Source organism: Rhinoderma darwinii, chromosome 10, assembly GCF_050947455.1.
Source record: "Rhinoderma darwinii isolate aRhiDar2 chromosome 10, aRhiDar2.hap1, whole genome shotgun sequence".
Lineage (NCBI taxonomy): Eukaryota > Metazoa > Chordata > Amphibia > Anura > Rhinodermatidae > Rhinoderma > Rhinoderma darwinii.
In genome coordinates this window covers 44,732,549-44,749,111 of record NC_134696.1, presented here as the reverse complement: position 1 = coordinate 44,749,111, position 16,563 = coordinate 44,732,549, and the positions used below count along the sequence as shown (strand labels likewise).

Here is a 16,563-nt window from a genome sequence, read left to right as displayed (position 1 = left end):
CGGCTGGAGGTAATGTATATTCATTGTAAGGACACTGCAGTAACGTTAGTGTTTGTGTATGTGCTGTGTAAATGAATGGAGAGAAGTGTATGAGGCTGATTGGTCACTGATTGGTCAGCGTCATACACTTCTCTCCACAATGCCCACTTGGTCAAAAAGTAAAACACGCCCAGCTGTCCATTAAGAAACTCATTAGCATAAAGCTAAAATAGATCATAACTCCGTCAAAAATGATCGTTTTTCTAAATAAAAACCACTGCTGTCACCTACATTACAGCGCCGATCACATCATGTACAATATAGGCCACTTATAATGTGGTGACAGAGCCTCTTTAAGCAGCTAGTTCGGGCTCACTAACGTTTTTCAATGCTTGCCACCATGATCACTTACCACCCATTAACCTGACTGTTGACAAATATTGTCTGTTTGGTATTCATGGAGCTGGCATGTGTTGCCATATATATTTATTTTTTTTACTGTATAGCTAAAACGCTTAAACAATGGAGGCATAAAGTAAAAGAAAAGAACAAAAAGTGTGTACCACACAGTATACATTCTTCCTATTGGCGACATATGCTGCTGTATTCCTATACAGTGGCCTGCACCGAGCCTTCCATCTGAGGTAAATGACGATAGATGCTCAACATATACCTCTGATGGAAGACAAAAAAGACATGTGAACAGAGCCTAATCCGGTTTTCATGTTTTGGACCCATTTATTACGGGAATGTTGTGTAATCTGTGGTTTCCCTCCTCACTGTATTGTACGTGCAAAAAAAACACAACACATCAGTAGTAAATGTGCATGTTGTCCTGGCACTGTGTACATGACTTTGTAGCTAAACTTCCTTTTTTCTTCTTAATAAATCCAAGGTTGCAATCAAGATAATTGATAAAACCAAGCTGGATGATGAAAACCTAAAGAAAATTTTCCGTGAAGTTCAGATCATGAAGATGCTTTGCCACCCCCATATTATTCGGCTGTATCAGGTATGTCATTGAAAGATCTGTATGTACCCGAATATCGAAAATGAAAAACAAATTCTGATTTATTTCCAGGCCGATTTCTTACAGAACTTTCATGGGAATGGGGCCTGTAGAAGGCCATGCACATGCGGCAGAAACCATTCAGACCAATGGAACAGATTTTTCATATTCTGCGTGTGACTGTACCCTTGTAGTCTGTTCAGTCATTACCGTCTTGTGTTCATCTTATTTTTGGGTAATTCTAGATAAAAGTAACTAATAGGCATTTCAGTGTTCAAAGTGTGAACCCCCAGCTTTCCAATGTCACTGATCTGATCCTAAAAGCCATATAACTCTTAAAGCATATGAATAGTGGATCCCCCTTTTTTAAGTGGAGAGGGGGGGGGGGGATTGACAAGCGCTACATTAATTTTCTAATCCTCCGAAATTTTGACGATATTAAAAAATAGAATACTGCTGTAGTGTTTAATTGTTCAATAACGACTTGTGAGAATAATATACTAAAAAAAACAACTTTTTTTTCCCCCAAAAGTCTCAGGTTTTGTATTTTTCTGTCCGCTGTTAGGCTGGGTTCAACACAGAGTTATTTGCAGGCGGAATTTCTGCCTCAAAATTCAGTTTGGAAGTTTGAGGCAGATTTCCCTCTCCCTGCACGACCGATTGAGCGCCGCGGGCATAAAACGCTGCGAAATACGCTTTCTCTGCCTCCCATTGATGTCAATGGGAGGTCAGAGGCGTAAACGCCCGAAGATAGGGCATGTTGCTTCTTTCTCCCGCGGGACGGTTTTACCGCTCGCAGGAAACAGACTCCTCCGCCTCCCATTGAAATCAATGGGAGGCATTTTTGGGCCGTTTTTGACGAGTTTTGCGGCGCTGTTTCCGCATAAAAAAAACCTGTGTGAACATAGCCTTAGGCTGCCCATAAACACTATGGCTATTATCGCCAGACCCGACCTGGGAGCTGAATGCAGGGATGGATTTTTCCTGTCATTCACTGCCCTCAGAAACAAGCCGCAGACTGGCAGCCGCTCATCTCTTCTCACTTTAGTGAGCGTGTTTTTTTGGGAGAATTGGGACTGCTGCTTTGTACTTGCACAGTGTTTTTCAGTAGACTGCACAGATTTATGTGGACTCACTGTTTATAGACAGGCTCCATATCAGACATCGCTAAATAAATAGTGTGAATACCAGACCTACTCAGCAGGTTTATCGCGCTTTTGCTGGTCACCTGGTAAATGTTATCACTGGCCAGTTTCTTGATTTTGATAGCCATGTACAGAATAACTGCTTTACAGAAGAAAGTTTGAGATATCCAGTTTACCGTCTCGCCCACCATTTTCTGTGGGACAACTTACATTTTGTAAAGGGGGTTTCTAGCTACTTTTTTTTAAATGTTTTCTTTTTTTTTCTGGGGGCTTTTTAGGGACTAAAATATCAAATCTGCACAAATTTACCTTTCAATCCCCCCGCCGCTCCAGCGCTAACGGTCCCATTGTCTTCACCCGGCCCCTCTTTACTTCGCTACAGCGTTTGCATGCCCTACTGACTTGTGATCGCTGCAGCCAATCACTAGCCACGGTCGTATGTACGGCACAAGACCCACTTGTCAGTTTGGCGTGTTACGGCTGCAGTGATGTGAACAGAAATTGGTTGGGGATGATCGGCGCTGGAGTAGCAGAAAATGTAGACGTTTATTTTGGCCCATAGGCCCATGTTGCTGCCCAAATCAATACATTGACATAAACTGCCGTGCATCACATCGTGCCTTCAAGACTGTCTGCCATTGTATCTTTTCATGAGACAGAGTTCTTCACGTGCGCTGTTCAGTCCTGGGTAGCGCTCATTCTCATCGAGCGCCTCAATTTACTGCAGATTTAAAAGGCACAGAAAGAGCTACAGCGATGTGGTTAGTTGAATAAAGAGCGCATGATATCTCTTTAATGGGGTCTTATGTGATAAACTCATAAACTGTCTATTTTGCCTTCATTCACAGGGGCTAAAACATTTATAAATAAATCTATTTGCTTCTACATCATGAACGTGTAAATGTTCTCCTCTAGTCTATCCCAGATACTCTAATATACAAGTAACATTTTTGTTTTAAAATTGAAAGAAAAAAAAAATCCCACACATTTATAGTAGACAGCAAAAAAGTGTCTGGACGTAACCATGACAACCAGAATGATCATATTCTTGGCCTCACTTTGAGAAGCGGAAAATGGTACAAAGAAGGGGAATTATTTTTTTTTTATTAGAAAGTGCCGCCTATTTTTTGTTTCATCACTAAACAGCGCGATTTACCAAAAGATATAAACTGATTTACATTTCTCTTCCTCCTTTTCATCCTGGAAATAACAGGAAAGTGAGGAAATAGCAGGGAGAGCGAGAAAGGGAGTTTTCTGTAAAGAACAGATCATTTGGAAGGCCTGTTACTGACAACAGGTGCAATAGAAAGGGCTACGCGTTTCTATCTTGCTCTATTACATTTTGTGAACGTAGGAAAGACAACACCCATCTGTATTAATTAAGCAGAATGATGTACCCTTTAAAGGTTGAAGGGGGTCTTTTGGCTTTAGCAAGTAAATGTTATTCTGTATGTGATGAAATGTCATGCACTTTTCATATATACTTCAAATATACTATCTGTATTCATTTCTCATCAAGATCTCTGCTTGCTGTCATTCAGTAGGACCATTCATTGTTTACTCGGAGAAAACATTCTGTCCTGGTCATATGATGGACACACAGGTACACGGCTCTTGAGTTACAGCACAATTATCAGTGTCCTGTATTGTAACGAGCTGTGCACCTGTGTCTCCCTAACACGACAAGTACAGATTTTTATCCCCTGGAAGTCAATGACCGTTCCTATTGACAGCAAGCAGAGATCTTGAGAAATGTGAGGAACTGATATAGAAAGTGTACTAAAAAAAAATTTGTTTGGTTAAAGACTAAACATTGTACGTGAGCCGTCTTCAGGCTGGGATGGAGCGTCAATGATCGCTGAAGATGCAAGCTGAGTGCTTCTGCACCTTCGTTTCAGCAACGATAGGGGTCTCGGCACCAGGACCCCCACAGATCAAAACTTCTGATATGTCTCTGACATATTGAAAGTTACATCAGAACTCATCAGATATTTGCCTCATCAGATATTTGCCTGTTCTGACTGCTCAGGGTTTATTTTCAACATTACAAATCGCACAAACATCCGTGCTAGAACATTTTAGGCTCTTTAAAACATGTCTGACATAACCATTCTGGAGCATCTTTTCTTAGAACTCTGCGTTGTGCCATTCCTCTGTTATTCCTCCTGGAAATGCATGAATAAATTGACAGCTGAGCACCACCATTCTCCTTGTCAATAGGGTGTATTCCTACACTCTGATGCAGTCGGCTCTGATTGCACAGTGCTGGTTTGTCGTTTCACAATGGGAAAGGTAACTCCCAATTGTAAAAAATGTTCTAAACTCTGTAGATTTCTAAGAAATGATGAAATTAAATACTGAGGGTCAGATGAGCTAAAACTGGCGTTTAGGTAGAAGCACGTAGCAATAAGATGCAACACGATTTGTTAAGCCTCTTAATGAATTAGTCACATCTTGCGCTCTCCGTGCTCCTGACATCCAAATCAGTTTTTCGTTAGAACTTATGCCACTTTCTGGTGTAAATGTTAATAAATCTGTTGGGCTGCGGATGCCACGTCTTTTACAAAAAAACAAAAACTAACACGTCCTTTTGTATAAGAGGCGGGTGCGGCGTACAAATGTTGCATATTTTTTTTTCTTCCTGCTATTAAAATGGTGTCAGCACCTTGGTGAATGAGCACCTAGATGTTTTTTTTTTTTTTTAGTCCACTTCTGGGCAGATATTTGTATTTTTTAAGACCATTCTTCTCCTTTTTGAGTAGTAACAGGCTGATCTGCCTCCCCTGGTGAGCTGTCAATTTCTCCCTGAAGGGATAAACCAGATATCGGAGACTTTTGGAGGCAACTTGACCGTCAGATACGTTTGGTTATTCAGCAGGATGCGTTATTCAAAAACGACTCATGACGTTCACACACTTAAAGCAAAGTGTGCATTGGCTGCCTTATTTTTGGGATCTTTTTATCTTTGGTCAGTATATTCATTTTTAGAGCACTTACCATGTCAGAGGGCTAAATGTGGTCACCTCAAAACAGGCAGCACAAGACGAGCGGGTTAGTGAACGGTGCATTAGTGAAACCGGGTTCTCCAAAAACCTTCCGCAAAATACATGGAAATATTTTCTCCAGCTTTGGTAAGTTAAGCCATTAGACAGAGCCCAGAAAAAAGGCCATTAATATGGAACAAGTTTGATACTCCAAGATTGAGTGTCCCCTTTGTGGGCATGCTGCATTCACCAGTTGTGTGGGCTGCTCGAAGTGCTAAGGCCCGAGCATGTGGCTTCGGAGCAAATTGGCGCGGCCTTTAAAAAAAAATCTTAACGTCTGCGCTTTTTTTCAGGTAAACAGTAGTGTAACCTGCAAAAAAATGCCTGGACGTTAACAATTAAACAATCGAGTGAAAACACATGTCGACTCTGTGTCAGCCACCCGGCGGGTGTTCATTGTTTGATTTCTTAGCGGCCTCTATGTGTCCTTACCCTTTATGTCCAATTTGCAATGTTATGAATGTTGTAGTGCTGAAGGTGGTCGTCAGCGGCATTTATAGTCCAGACCTGCCCGTGTAGGGGAGAACATACCCGGTTTTTAATAATGCAAGTCTTTAGTCCGTGGATTCATGTGTATCTCCTATTTTTTTTACTGTTTGTTAATTTCATCTCTCTGCTATAGGTGATGGAAACGGAAAGGATTATCTATCTTGTGACCGAATATGCCAGTGGAGGGGAGATATTTGGTAAGTGGCACAATGATAGTTATCTGGCAACATTTTTTGTATGACGTGCCAATAAAAAAAATTAGTGATGTAGTACTCAGTGTGCCATGCAAACATGAGTCATACAAGAAAAACTGTTACCACGTATGTGACATAAAACAATTAATTAAACGTAATTTCGGTGTGAGCCTTGTCCCTGACTTTTTGATCATGAATACTAACTTGGGGGCGCAGCACACAGGAGAGTGAATACTGAACACCAGCTTGTGGGGTGCACATAGGAGAGACCGTGGCTACTGAACACCAGCTTGTGGGGTGCACATAGGAGAGACCGTGGCTACTGGACACCAGCTTGTGGGGTGCACAGGAGAGACCGTGGCTACTGGACACCAGCTTGTGGGGTGCACAGGAGAGACCGTGGCTACTGGACACCAGCTTGTGGGGTGCACATAGGAGAGACCGTGGCTACTGGACACCAGCTTGTGGGGTGCACATAGGAGAGACCGTGGCTACTGGACACCAGCTTGTGGGGTGCACATAGGAGAGACCGTGGCTACTGGACACCAGCTTGTGGGGTGCACAGGAGAGACCGTGGCTACTGGACACCAGCTTGTGGGGTGCACAGGAGAGACCGTGGCTACTGGACACCAGCTTGTGGGGTGCACATAGGAGAGACCGTGGCTACTGGACACCAGCTTGTGGGGTGCACATAGGAGAGACCGTGGCTACTGGACACCAGCCTGGGGGGGGGGGGGAGTTCACATAGGAGAGACCGTGGCTACTGGACACCAGCCTGGGGGGGGGGGGGAGTTCACATAGGAGAGACCGTGGCTACTGGACACCAGCCTGGGGGGGGGGGGAGTTCACATAGGAGAGACCGTGGCTACTGGACACCAGCCTGGGGGGGGGGGGGAGTTCACATAGGAGAGAGCTGCCAACTTTTGCTAACTTTTACAGAGCAGCTACTGATCAGCACCACCAAGCGCATAATGAAGCGCCACAAACTCTCCCTGTGTTCAGCACCACCAAGCACACAACTGCGCTGGACACCTGGAGAGGGAAGCGTGCCAGCAAACCATGCCCCACGTGCCAGCTTTGGCATCGTTGCCACAGGTTTCTGACCCCTAGTCTATAATGTGTATTGGCCAATCGATGTCTGCAACTAGTGAATTGGAGGAGCGCTGCCTAGTATCTATTGTGCTGAATTCTGTTGCTTCAGGGGTTATTGTTCACACCCAAATCTAAGGTGCATAGCTCAAGTCTTCTGATGCCTGCAGCATGTGTGGGATCACGTATAACTATCTCCATGGTGGAAGAAGGGTTAATTAAGCTGCGTGACTGGTAATGAGATACGGGTCCGTCGTGCATGCAACAGCCTGACTCTGTAAACAGGATGTATCATACGTGTGGGAGTCATCACATCATTTAACCCATCACTTTCCAATGGAACTATGGGAAGTTAGTTGAAATCTTATTGGGGTTTGCAGTGGTGCGTGCTTTCTTCCCTCATCGCATTGTCGTCTTATATCTTTGTCGCACCTAATAACCGTAACAAATTTTAGCTATGGTATTAAGCTATCGCTGCTGAAGTGGATTAAAAAATCAAGGGGATTAAAAAGGAAACCTTGAACCACTAGCGGAATGTCCTAATTTCTCGAGGTGTTGGGGGATGCTATTGCCCCCCTTTACTTGGCTGAACATCCTGTTCTGAGCCCTTCTTGTTCGCACAGCTCCCGGCCTCCCTTGTACCCTCCTCCTGGCTGCAGAGAAATACTTTGGTTTTCCTGCATTCCTACAGCAGCCACCCCTATAAATAGGTCTCCTCTCTTCAATCAAATGGCCGAACATTCTTTCCCAAAGTGCAGGATGATTCTTCCTGTGCAGTTGGAGGAAATAGATTGCATTGGAGAAAGTCCTCTGTAAAGCAAACTACCGGCCCTGTCAATCTAATGTTTAGAGATCCGTGAATCCTCTGCTGTGAAGTCCATTTTACATGCGAGTAATTCTGATTGGTTGGATTTACAGAACGTAGCATAGTTTTATTCAGAACATCCGTGGGGCTTAAAATTATAAGACCCTGTTCACACAGAGTATTTTGCAGGCAGAAATAATTAACTCCAAATCCCTTCAGGCATTTTGAGGCAGGTTTTCACCTGCCTGCACTTGCTGCGGTTTTCACAGCGTTGTCCGCTCACGACTATTGAGCACTGCAGCCAAAAAAAAATGCAGTAAAATGCTTTTTTTTGTCTCCCATTGATTTCAATGGCAGGTCAGAGGCGGAACCGCAGCAAGAAAGATCATGACGCTTTTTTTCCCAGCGAGCGGCTAAAAGCCACCCAGGGAAAAAATGCCTCCATCTTCCATTGAAATCAATGGGAGATGGTTTCGGCCATTTTATTGGTGCCGATTCCATCAGCGCCAAAAAACTCAGTGTGAACTGGGCCTAAGTGACGTTTTTCAGGGTCAAAATTCTTTAACGCATTGGTCATAGACCCCACCTATGGCATTTCCCACGTCACTTAAAGGGGTTTTCGACAGGATGATAAATATCTGATCAATGGGGGCCTGACTGTTGGAACCCCCACCAAACACAATAATGGGCTTACTTTGTCGTTCCTGGGAGCCCCATAAGAATGGAGATGTACTGAGCATGCTCAACCACCGCTCCGTTAGTTTCTATGGGGCTGCCGAGCGCCATCTTGTGCAGCCCCATAGAAATGAATGGAGCGGTGGTTGAGCATGCTCAGTACATCTCCATTCTTATGGGGCTCCCAGGAACGGCAAGGTATGCCCGTCCTCGTGATCGGTGGTGGTCCCAGCGGTCAGGCCGACACTGATCAGATATATATATTTATTTTTAAAATAATTAATTTTTATTGAACATTTTCCAAGAATACAGTAACACAGATGAAAGGGATCACCCTCGCCCACCTCAATCCCCCTCCCAATCTACCCGACCAAACATTGGGAAAGAAAAAGTGGTAATGTCATACACTTGTTTCGCCATGCTGTGACACATAGAGATACAAATCTAGCAAGATCCCAGAAATACATGTTAAAGTTATATCAGAATATATCGTAGCATGCAGAAACAGAGGCAAAGCATGAACAGATCTAATATCATATAGAAGTACAGATATCAAGTATTACCCCTCCCTTCCTGGCACCAGTTACACAGACCTCGGGAATCCATTAAGCAAAAGGTGTAAGTATCTGATTCCCCCTCAACCTGTCTCGTCCTCGTGTGGCACTAGCCATTCCGTCAGTATCTAACCATGGAGCCCATAATTTGTCAAAACGAGTAAGAGCCCCCCCCCCCCATTCACCGATCAGATATGTATCACGCATCCTGTGGATAGGTGATAAATATTGATTATGGGAAAACCCCTTTGAATACCGTGTCCGGTGGATACATTCAATTTTCTGCAAACACGATTGACAGCCTCAGTCGAACTTCTTCCCATTAGAACAATGAGGGAAATTAACAACGTTTCTATGCCATTTTTCTGGTGTAGAAAAGTCTCAAACGGCCCGAAAGCTCCTGTCAGATGTAGATTTCACTCAATGGCGCACGGACAACCGAAGACAAACCAAAAATTGCTAACAAGCGTTCACCTCTTGATACATTTGTCACCTCTTACTTTAGCTTGTTTCTAGACTGGCATATGAAAATCAGTCTTAATAAATTTCCTCCCATAGTCTCTGTTCTCATAAAACCCTTGTGCCTTTAACTCTGGAAACTCCCTTTGCGGTTTTCCACCTATTAACGTTTATGGCAAATCTGTTCGATAGGCCGTTGATATTCACTTGGCCATTTCCTTATCTCCCATAGGCTGCAGTGCAGCGTTACCATGCAATGCTCTGGCGGCTGCAGGGGACTGTGCACACCTGGATCGGTGGAGGTCCCAGCAGAAGACAGACCCTCACTGATCAGACATTTCAATTTAATATGCCATAAATGTTAATCCTGGGAGAGGGACAGATGGGGAGAAAGAGGCATCAAAACACACAGAAGGGGAGGGGGAGTGTAGTGAAATGAGCAGCATTATTGACCGTGAAGTTGGGCTCTTAGAATTGATTATAGCAGTTCTCCTGTTGGTGGATCCGCCACTAATGTGAATACCGGCTATTCTCTGTGTGTGTAAATCATCTCTATTTGACAAGTCATGGGTCGTGGACAGCCATCACAATCTGTTATTACCACTCTACGTCTTAAGTTGGGTTGGTTGACATATTTGGGATGTCCCAGACATCAGGCCCATCCCGTTATGTCACCTGAAACAATGTATCCGTGCCTCTGTTTTCTCCTTTTCCTCCCATACTAATGCTTCCTTTTATTACTGTGGAGTGGAAATCGACTTCTGGATACATTTTGTTGTTTATTGGAGCATAAGAATGAAGCAAGTCTCTTATATAATATAAAATTTTCCCTTCGCAAGTAATCCAACCATTAGAAAAAACTTCTGAAATTAGAGTGAAGGATCTTGCTTGTCCCTGCTCTGTCTCTACATGGTCTCATTGAGCAGGATAGTGCTTGCTGGGACATATAGTGCACCTGGTCAGGTGGTCCGTTTGACTTTCACTGGGAGCAAGAATGGCGACTAAATGTGCATGATTATCACACTGGCCGCATTAGCAGGGCACGACTGCACCTAATATATCGCATTGTTGCAAGAAATCATGTGTGCGCGCAATTTTCTATAATGGTAATTTGCATGTTCTTTTTAGGCAATGTTTACATCACACTAAACATATTGTGAACAGGGCCTTACCCCCACAAAATTTGCATATGACATTATGTGATATAGCAAAGCAATTTTTTTTTATCTTCATGAAAGGCGCCTCCCGTGAGTCACAGAAAGTCGCTGGTAAAATTATATTCAGTTTTATGCAAATGATTTCCTTCCATTGTGTATAGCATAACATCGCAATGTACAAATCACACATAATTTTCCTGTACATTCATTTGATTCAACTTTCTAACGTTTTCCTTTTGTATCCAGACAATGTAGCGCACTCCTTTGGCCTCTAGATGTCAGTGTTGAGTGTAGACCACTCATATTTATTAGGTTTCAGCCCTTTGATGCCCCTTGAGATTTCCAGCTCTTTATATTTTCCAGTTTTGTAAAAAAAAAAACAAAAACAAAAAATGATTTCTGCTTGCTTTCAGTGAAGGAGTCCCTATTCATTATTATAGTAGGAAGCACCAGTTTTTGCCTCATATTTGTATAGTCTTATTGTTTTTTTCATGGCATTTTAATTACATGTAAGTCTAACGCCTCGTGCACACAACCGTGCGCGCCGGCCGAGTCCCGTCACTGATCCGAGGAAAGATAGAACATGTTCTATCTTTCCTCGGATCGGATATTCGGATCATTTTTCACGGACCCGATTCACCCGCTAAAGTGAATGGGTACGTGAAGACCATCCGGTGCCACTTGGATGCTGTCAAAGACGGCTCGAATGGCACAACGGTCGTGAGCATGAGGCATAAGGGTTGCCTGTCTTTGAACAAGTCTGTGCGTAGACGCTTGCAGTAAGGACTTTGACCAATCCAATTCTCTATTGCTCATGTTCTGTTGGAAACAAACTTAGGCCTCATTTACACGAACGTGATATACGTCCGTGCGACGCGCGTGCTTTTCACGCGGGTCGCACGGACCTATACAAGTCTATGGGGGCATGCAGACAGTCCGTGAGTTTTGCTCAGCGTGAGTGCGCTGAAGAAAACTCACGACATGTTCTAAATTTCTGCGTTTTTCGCGCATCACGCACCCATTGAAGTCAATGGGTGCGTGAAAACCACGCAGGTCGCACGGAAGCACTTCCATGCGAACTGCGTGATTCGCGCAAGAGCTGTCAAACTCTGAATGTAAACGGAAAAGCACCACGTGCTTTTCTGTTTACTAACATCCAAACGGAGTGTCTTAGAGATGAGCGAACCATCCGAACCGAACTTCACCGGGTTCGGCCGAACACGGCAAAAAATGTTCCGGTACGCGACGTCAGGAGACAGTCACTGTCCAGGGTGCTGAAAGAGTTCAACTGGTTCAGCACCCTGGACACTGACTTCCGATCACAATATACATGAACGTGTAAAAAAAAAAAGCAGTTCTGACTTACCGATAACTCCCGGCTTCTTCCTCCAGTCTGACCTCCCGGGATGACGATTCAGTCCAAGTGACAGCTGCAGCCAATCACAGGCCAAGCACAGGCTGCAGTCAATCACAGGCTGCAGCTGTCACATGGACTGCCGCGTCATCCAGGGAGGTGGGGCCGGATGACAAGAGAGGGACGCGTCACCAAGGCAACAGCCGGGAGACTGGACTGGAGGAAGCAGGAAGTTCTTGGTAAGTATGAACGTCTTTTTTTTATTCACAGGTTGCTGTATATTGTGATCGGAATTCACTGTCGAGGGTGCTGAAAGAGTTACTGCCGATCAGTTAACTCTTTCAGCACCCTGGACAGTGACTGACGTCGACAAGCCTCATCTCTATGATGGTGGCTGCGCGAAAATCACACAGCCGCGCATCATACACTGATGACACACGGAGCTGTCAAGTGCCTTTTGCGCACGCAAAACGCTGCATTTTTTTGCGTGGGCAAAACTCACACGCTCGTGTAAATGAGGCCTTATGTAGAGGAATAATATAATAATGGTTTATGCAAAAAAATAAAAATGAGTCTGTTTTCATGGAAGATGATTATTCAGCGGTGTCTCACCACAGACCGTTATTAGTTTGATTGTTGCCCCCAGAGCAGATTTTTCCAGGGAAAGGTGCAGTTTGCAGCTCAATTGTACTATTACATGCGGCCATTCATATGCATTGCTGTCCGTCTTATACATAGATGGACGGGGTCCACCAGAGCAAGAGCCGCTGCTGGCTACCAGCTCAGAGGATTACTCATCTATGATGTCCAAGGACGTATGGAGAGGGGTTGTTAATATTGGGGGAAACCCCTATCAAAACACAAGACCTGACCGTTTCTCTTTCAGTAAGGGGGTCTTGAATATTCTCTTAAAACTGTAAAATATTGGGGTTCTTTTGACTTCTCCTGCAGTTCTTCTGAAGAGATGGTGATGCTGCATCAGGGTTTTCTTTTACAGCAGCAGTAAATGACGCTGTTTTACCCCTTTGAGGTTCTTCTAGATCCCTCTGATACCTGCTCCTGGATCATGAAGCTAAAAGGGATTGAAATGTTTCTCTTCCATAAGACAATAGCCATTGTTGTTTTTTTTGCCCGTCCCTTATCTGACTAGTCCTTTCTCCTACTCCAGATCACCTTGTGGCTCACGGACGTATGGCAGAAAAAGAAGCACGCAAGAAGTTTAAGCAGATTATCGCCGCTGTCCACTTTTGTCATTGTAGAAATATTGTGCACCGAGATCTGAAGGCTGAGAATTTGTTGCTTGATGCAAACCTCAATATAAAGATTGCAGGTGAGTAGACCAAACCAGCAACAAAAAAGGAATTCTCTACATGATTGTTTTTAGAACTGACAAAGTTTGAGGTATAGGACAGGGGTCAGCAACCTTTGACACTTCAGCTGCTGTAAAACTACAAATCCCAGCATGCCCTGACAGCCTCTGGCTGAAATAATAAAGCCTTTGGCTGTCAGTGCACGATGGGAGTTGTAGTTTCACAACAGCTGGAGTGCTAAAGGTTTCTGACCCCTGTTCTAGACTGAATGCAATCCTCTGGTTTCACTGTCCAAACTCCGTCTCTCTGGACCTCACCAAGCTGGAACGTCTTTTGATTGAGCCTGTATAGATCCGTCTTTAGTTTGCTTAGCTCCTTCGTTGTCAATATAACTTAGCCTTGATTAAAAGCAAATAAAAAGTAATAAAAAAAACAAAACAAAAAAAAAAACAGATGTGTAGACGACAACTATTCATATGACCCAATGGTAATAAAAGAGGGGTCCCATAGAGAAGGGAGCATTGCTGCAGGAAACGCTACAGATGGGGGACGCTTCAGATTAGGGTTGTCCAAACTGCATAGAAACAATCTATGAAAAATCAAAGAAATCGTTCGCAGAAGTAGTTTTTCTTCCTGGTTAAAATAGAGCAGCATGCCGTGCTGTTTCGTCCGGCAAAATAACGGAACCCAGTAAAGTAAATGGGTTCCACGGGGCGCCGTTGGTTTCCGTCATGCAACGGATCCGGCACTTCTGTTTTTCTTGTTCTGCTCCTATGACAGAGCAGAAGAACAGAATCAGAACGCAGATGTACACACAGCCTTATAATACTGTTTTCTGGGACCATCCAATAATCCAGAATACTAGGGTGGGATTTCTAAATTAGGGATTGTTCTCCACAGGATTGAAAATGTTTAGTTTTGGAGGTAAAGCAGCCGAATGGTTCTAGTTATGGAGCGTCTGAAATGTAGATTTGCTATATTACACTGCGCAGTCTTTTCTTATTTGTCCTTTACTGGACAAACTTGCAGAGAAGTTCCGCAGAGGATTTTTAGTACTTTTCCTCTATTCTGGCTACAGCCCAAAGTAGGGACTACAAATGTTATAATTTGACTGACTAGAGTATAAATGTAGTGTAACCGCTCCCTGCAGTATAACTGGATGAGTATATGTAACCTATAACAGTAGTCTTATATAAGAAGAGCAGAAAACTGTGGGTCGTATGCTGTCCGAACACTTCTGGCTGTCCTCTGGACTCCAAGGTTCTTTAGGATTGATATTGGTCTGTATGTTGCCCAGTACAGACAGTCATGTGCCGAGGGTCATATCCTTCAGGAAGGGGCAGTAGCTTTAGAGGGAAACCGGAGTGGCAGCCTTTAACCTTTTTGCTTCATAGTTCAGTTTTTTTATTATTCTATGCGGTTATTACTAGAACTCGGGGTGGGTATATGTTCCACCGCACAGCACATGATAGCCGGGCACATCAGTACATTTATTATGTGTTCAGACATATTGTGAGGCGTGCCACAGACATGTGGGTAATAGAAATATGTCCGAGGAGTGTGATGTATGGCGCTGGTATTAACGTACGCAATATATTTAGGGGGTTCCATCCTTTGAGTGCCTGTTATAAAGGTCTGCGTGATGTTGTTTAGAGGGTGATGTATATAGACTTTGATGCACTTGCGTGTCTATTATACAGAAGAGATTGTGGTTCTCGGCCGGCCTATACAGTGTGGTGTTCTTACAGCGCTGACAATCCATGGCATAGACAGATCTTTTGTATGCTGGAGTTTATTGCGAGGTATAAGGGAAGTGACTGTTCTTGGGAATCCTGCGGCTGGGAGCTGCTCTGGATCCTCCCATCTGGTGTTTGCTTTGGCAGAGCGCAGCTCGGTCATCTGATGAGTAGGATGGAAATGCTGATTTACTGTCAGGACGGCTTCGTGTAGCTTGCTTGTTTTTGTGGCAAACACTTTTTCCGTTTTTTTTTGGTCTCGAATGATTCTTCACTTCGCAGTTACTCATAGTTCTTTGTCACAAGCTTCCTATGACTGGTGGTCTTATATCCTAAGCCCAGTTGCACACGACTGAGTGCCACTAGTGACGTTTTTTACAGCATCCGAGTGGCACCCGTTAGTTTTCACGGACTAATTCACCGACCCAACTCACCGATCCATGGAAAGATTGGACATGTCCTATCTTTCCATGTGACTCGGGTGGCACACAGTCATGTACATGAGGCCTAAAAGTTTTGTGACTGCTGTTCCGCATAGTTCTGTTTTTTTTTGGAAAATATTCATTTTAATGGCTGATCTATTTATAGACTGTATAATGTGTTTCTTTTTAGACAGTTCACTGCTGAATGATGTGACATTTTAAGAAACTTTGCGGGTTAATCTCATTGCAAACCTTGATGACAGTTAAAGAGGACCTGTCACTAGCTCCTCTAAAGTGAGTTATTAGACTCACGTGATTGCCGCCGTGTCTGTGAGTCCAGTGGTGGTGGTTGCTTACTTCTGTCCCCCCCCCCCCGTTAATGATATTGCCCCCTCTTTATTTATTAAACAAAATGTAAATAAACTGCTGGCTATCCAAGTGGGTTTGGCCACCAGCGTTTCTCAGTGGGCGGAGCTAGCAGACAGCCTCTGACTGACCTATCAGCGTGAGGCTGTTTGCTTCAGACATTTCTAGGCTAGCGTTATCGTGTGAGTCTCCCGTGATGATGCTGGCCGGGGAGTGTCTGAGGTGTCTGGAGGAAACCGCTTCACCGCTGATAGGTCCGTGTCAGAGGCTGTCAACTAGCTCACGTGAGTCTAATAACTCACTTTATAGGAGCTAGTGACAGGTCCTCTTTAAGTGCCTTTTACACAGACCAATGATCCGAGGAACGGAACGCTCTTTCCCATCATTGGCCCGCGTGAAATGGCACAGTGAGCAGCCGACAAATGATCAGTAAAAATCATCGTTGTCAGCAGCACCCCCGCCCCCCATGTAACAGGGATGTGCTGCCGACAATGATGCAGACTGGGAATTAAAGATCTTGTTCGTCCCCATACAGTCAGTGATTGCTCCATGTAAATTAACGCTAAAAGAGTGGCAATCGGCTTGCTTTATGGTTTACTTATTGAGTCCGTCGGTGTAGAAGGACCCTAGTACATAGACTGTTAAGCAGCAGTGAGTTCATTCATGGGTAAAGTGCCACTAAAGCAGTCATATTATAAACATTTTATATATTTTTTTTAAACAAAGTACGTATTGGTTTTTAAAAAATGTGCAAAGAAAAAGAACACTCCCCCCCC

The 16,563-nt window shown here is 44.0% G+C and overlaps 1 protein-coding gene across 2 annotated transcripts in view; it reads left to right on the top strand.

The window, feature by feature from the left end:
- Positions 1-16,563, top strand: part of SIK3 (SIK family kinase 3) — a 104,460-nt gene that overhangs the window by 49,162 nt on the left and 38,735 nt on the right. For both annotated transcript variants that reach the window (XM_075839808.1, XM_075839809.1), the window contains exons 2-4: positions 875-991; positions 5,800-5,863; positions 13,122-13,283. In XM_075839808.1, the coding sequence (XP_075695923.1) occupies positions 875-991; positions 5,800-5,863; positions 13,122-13,283 (343 nt within the window). The remainder of the gene's footprint in view (positions 1-874; positions 992-5,799; positions 5,864-13,121; positions 13,284-16,563) is intronic.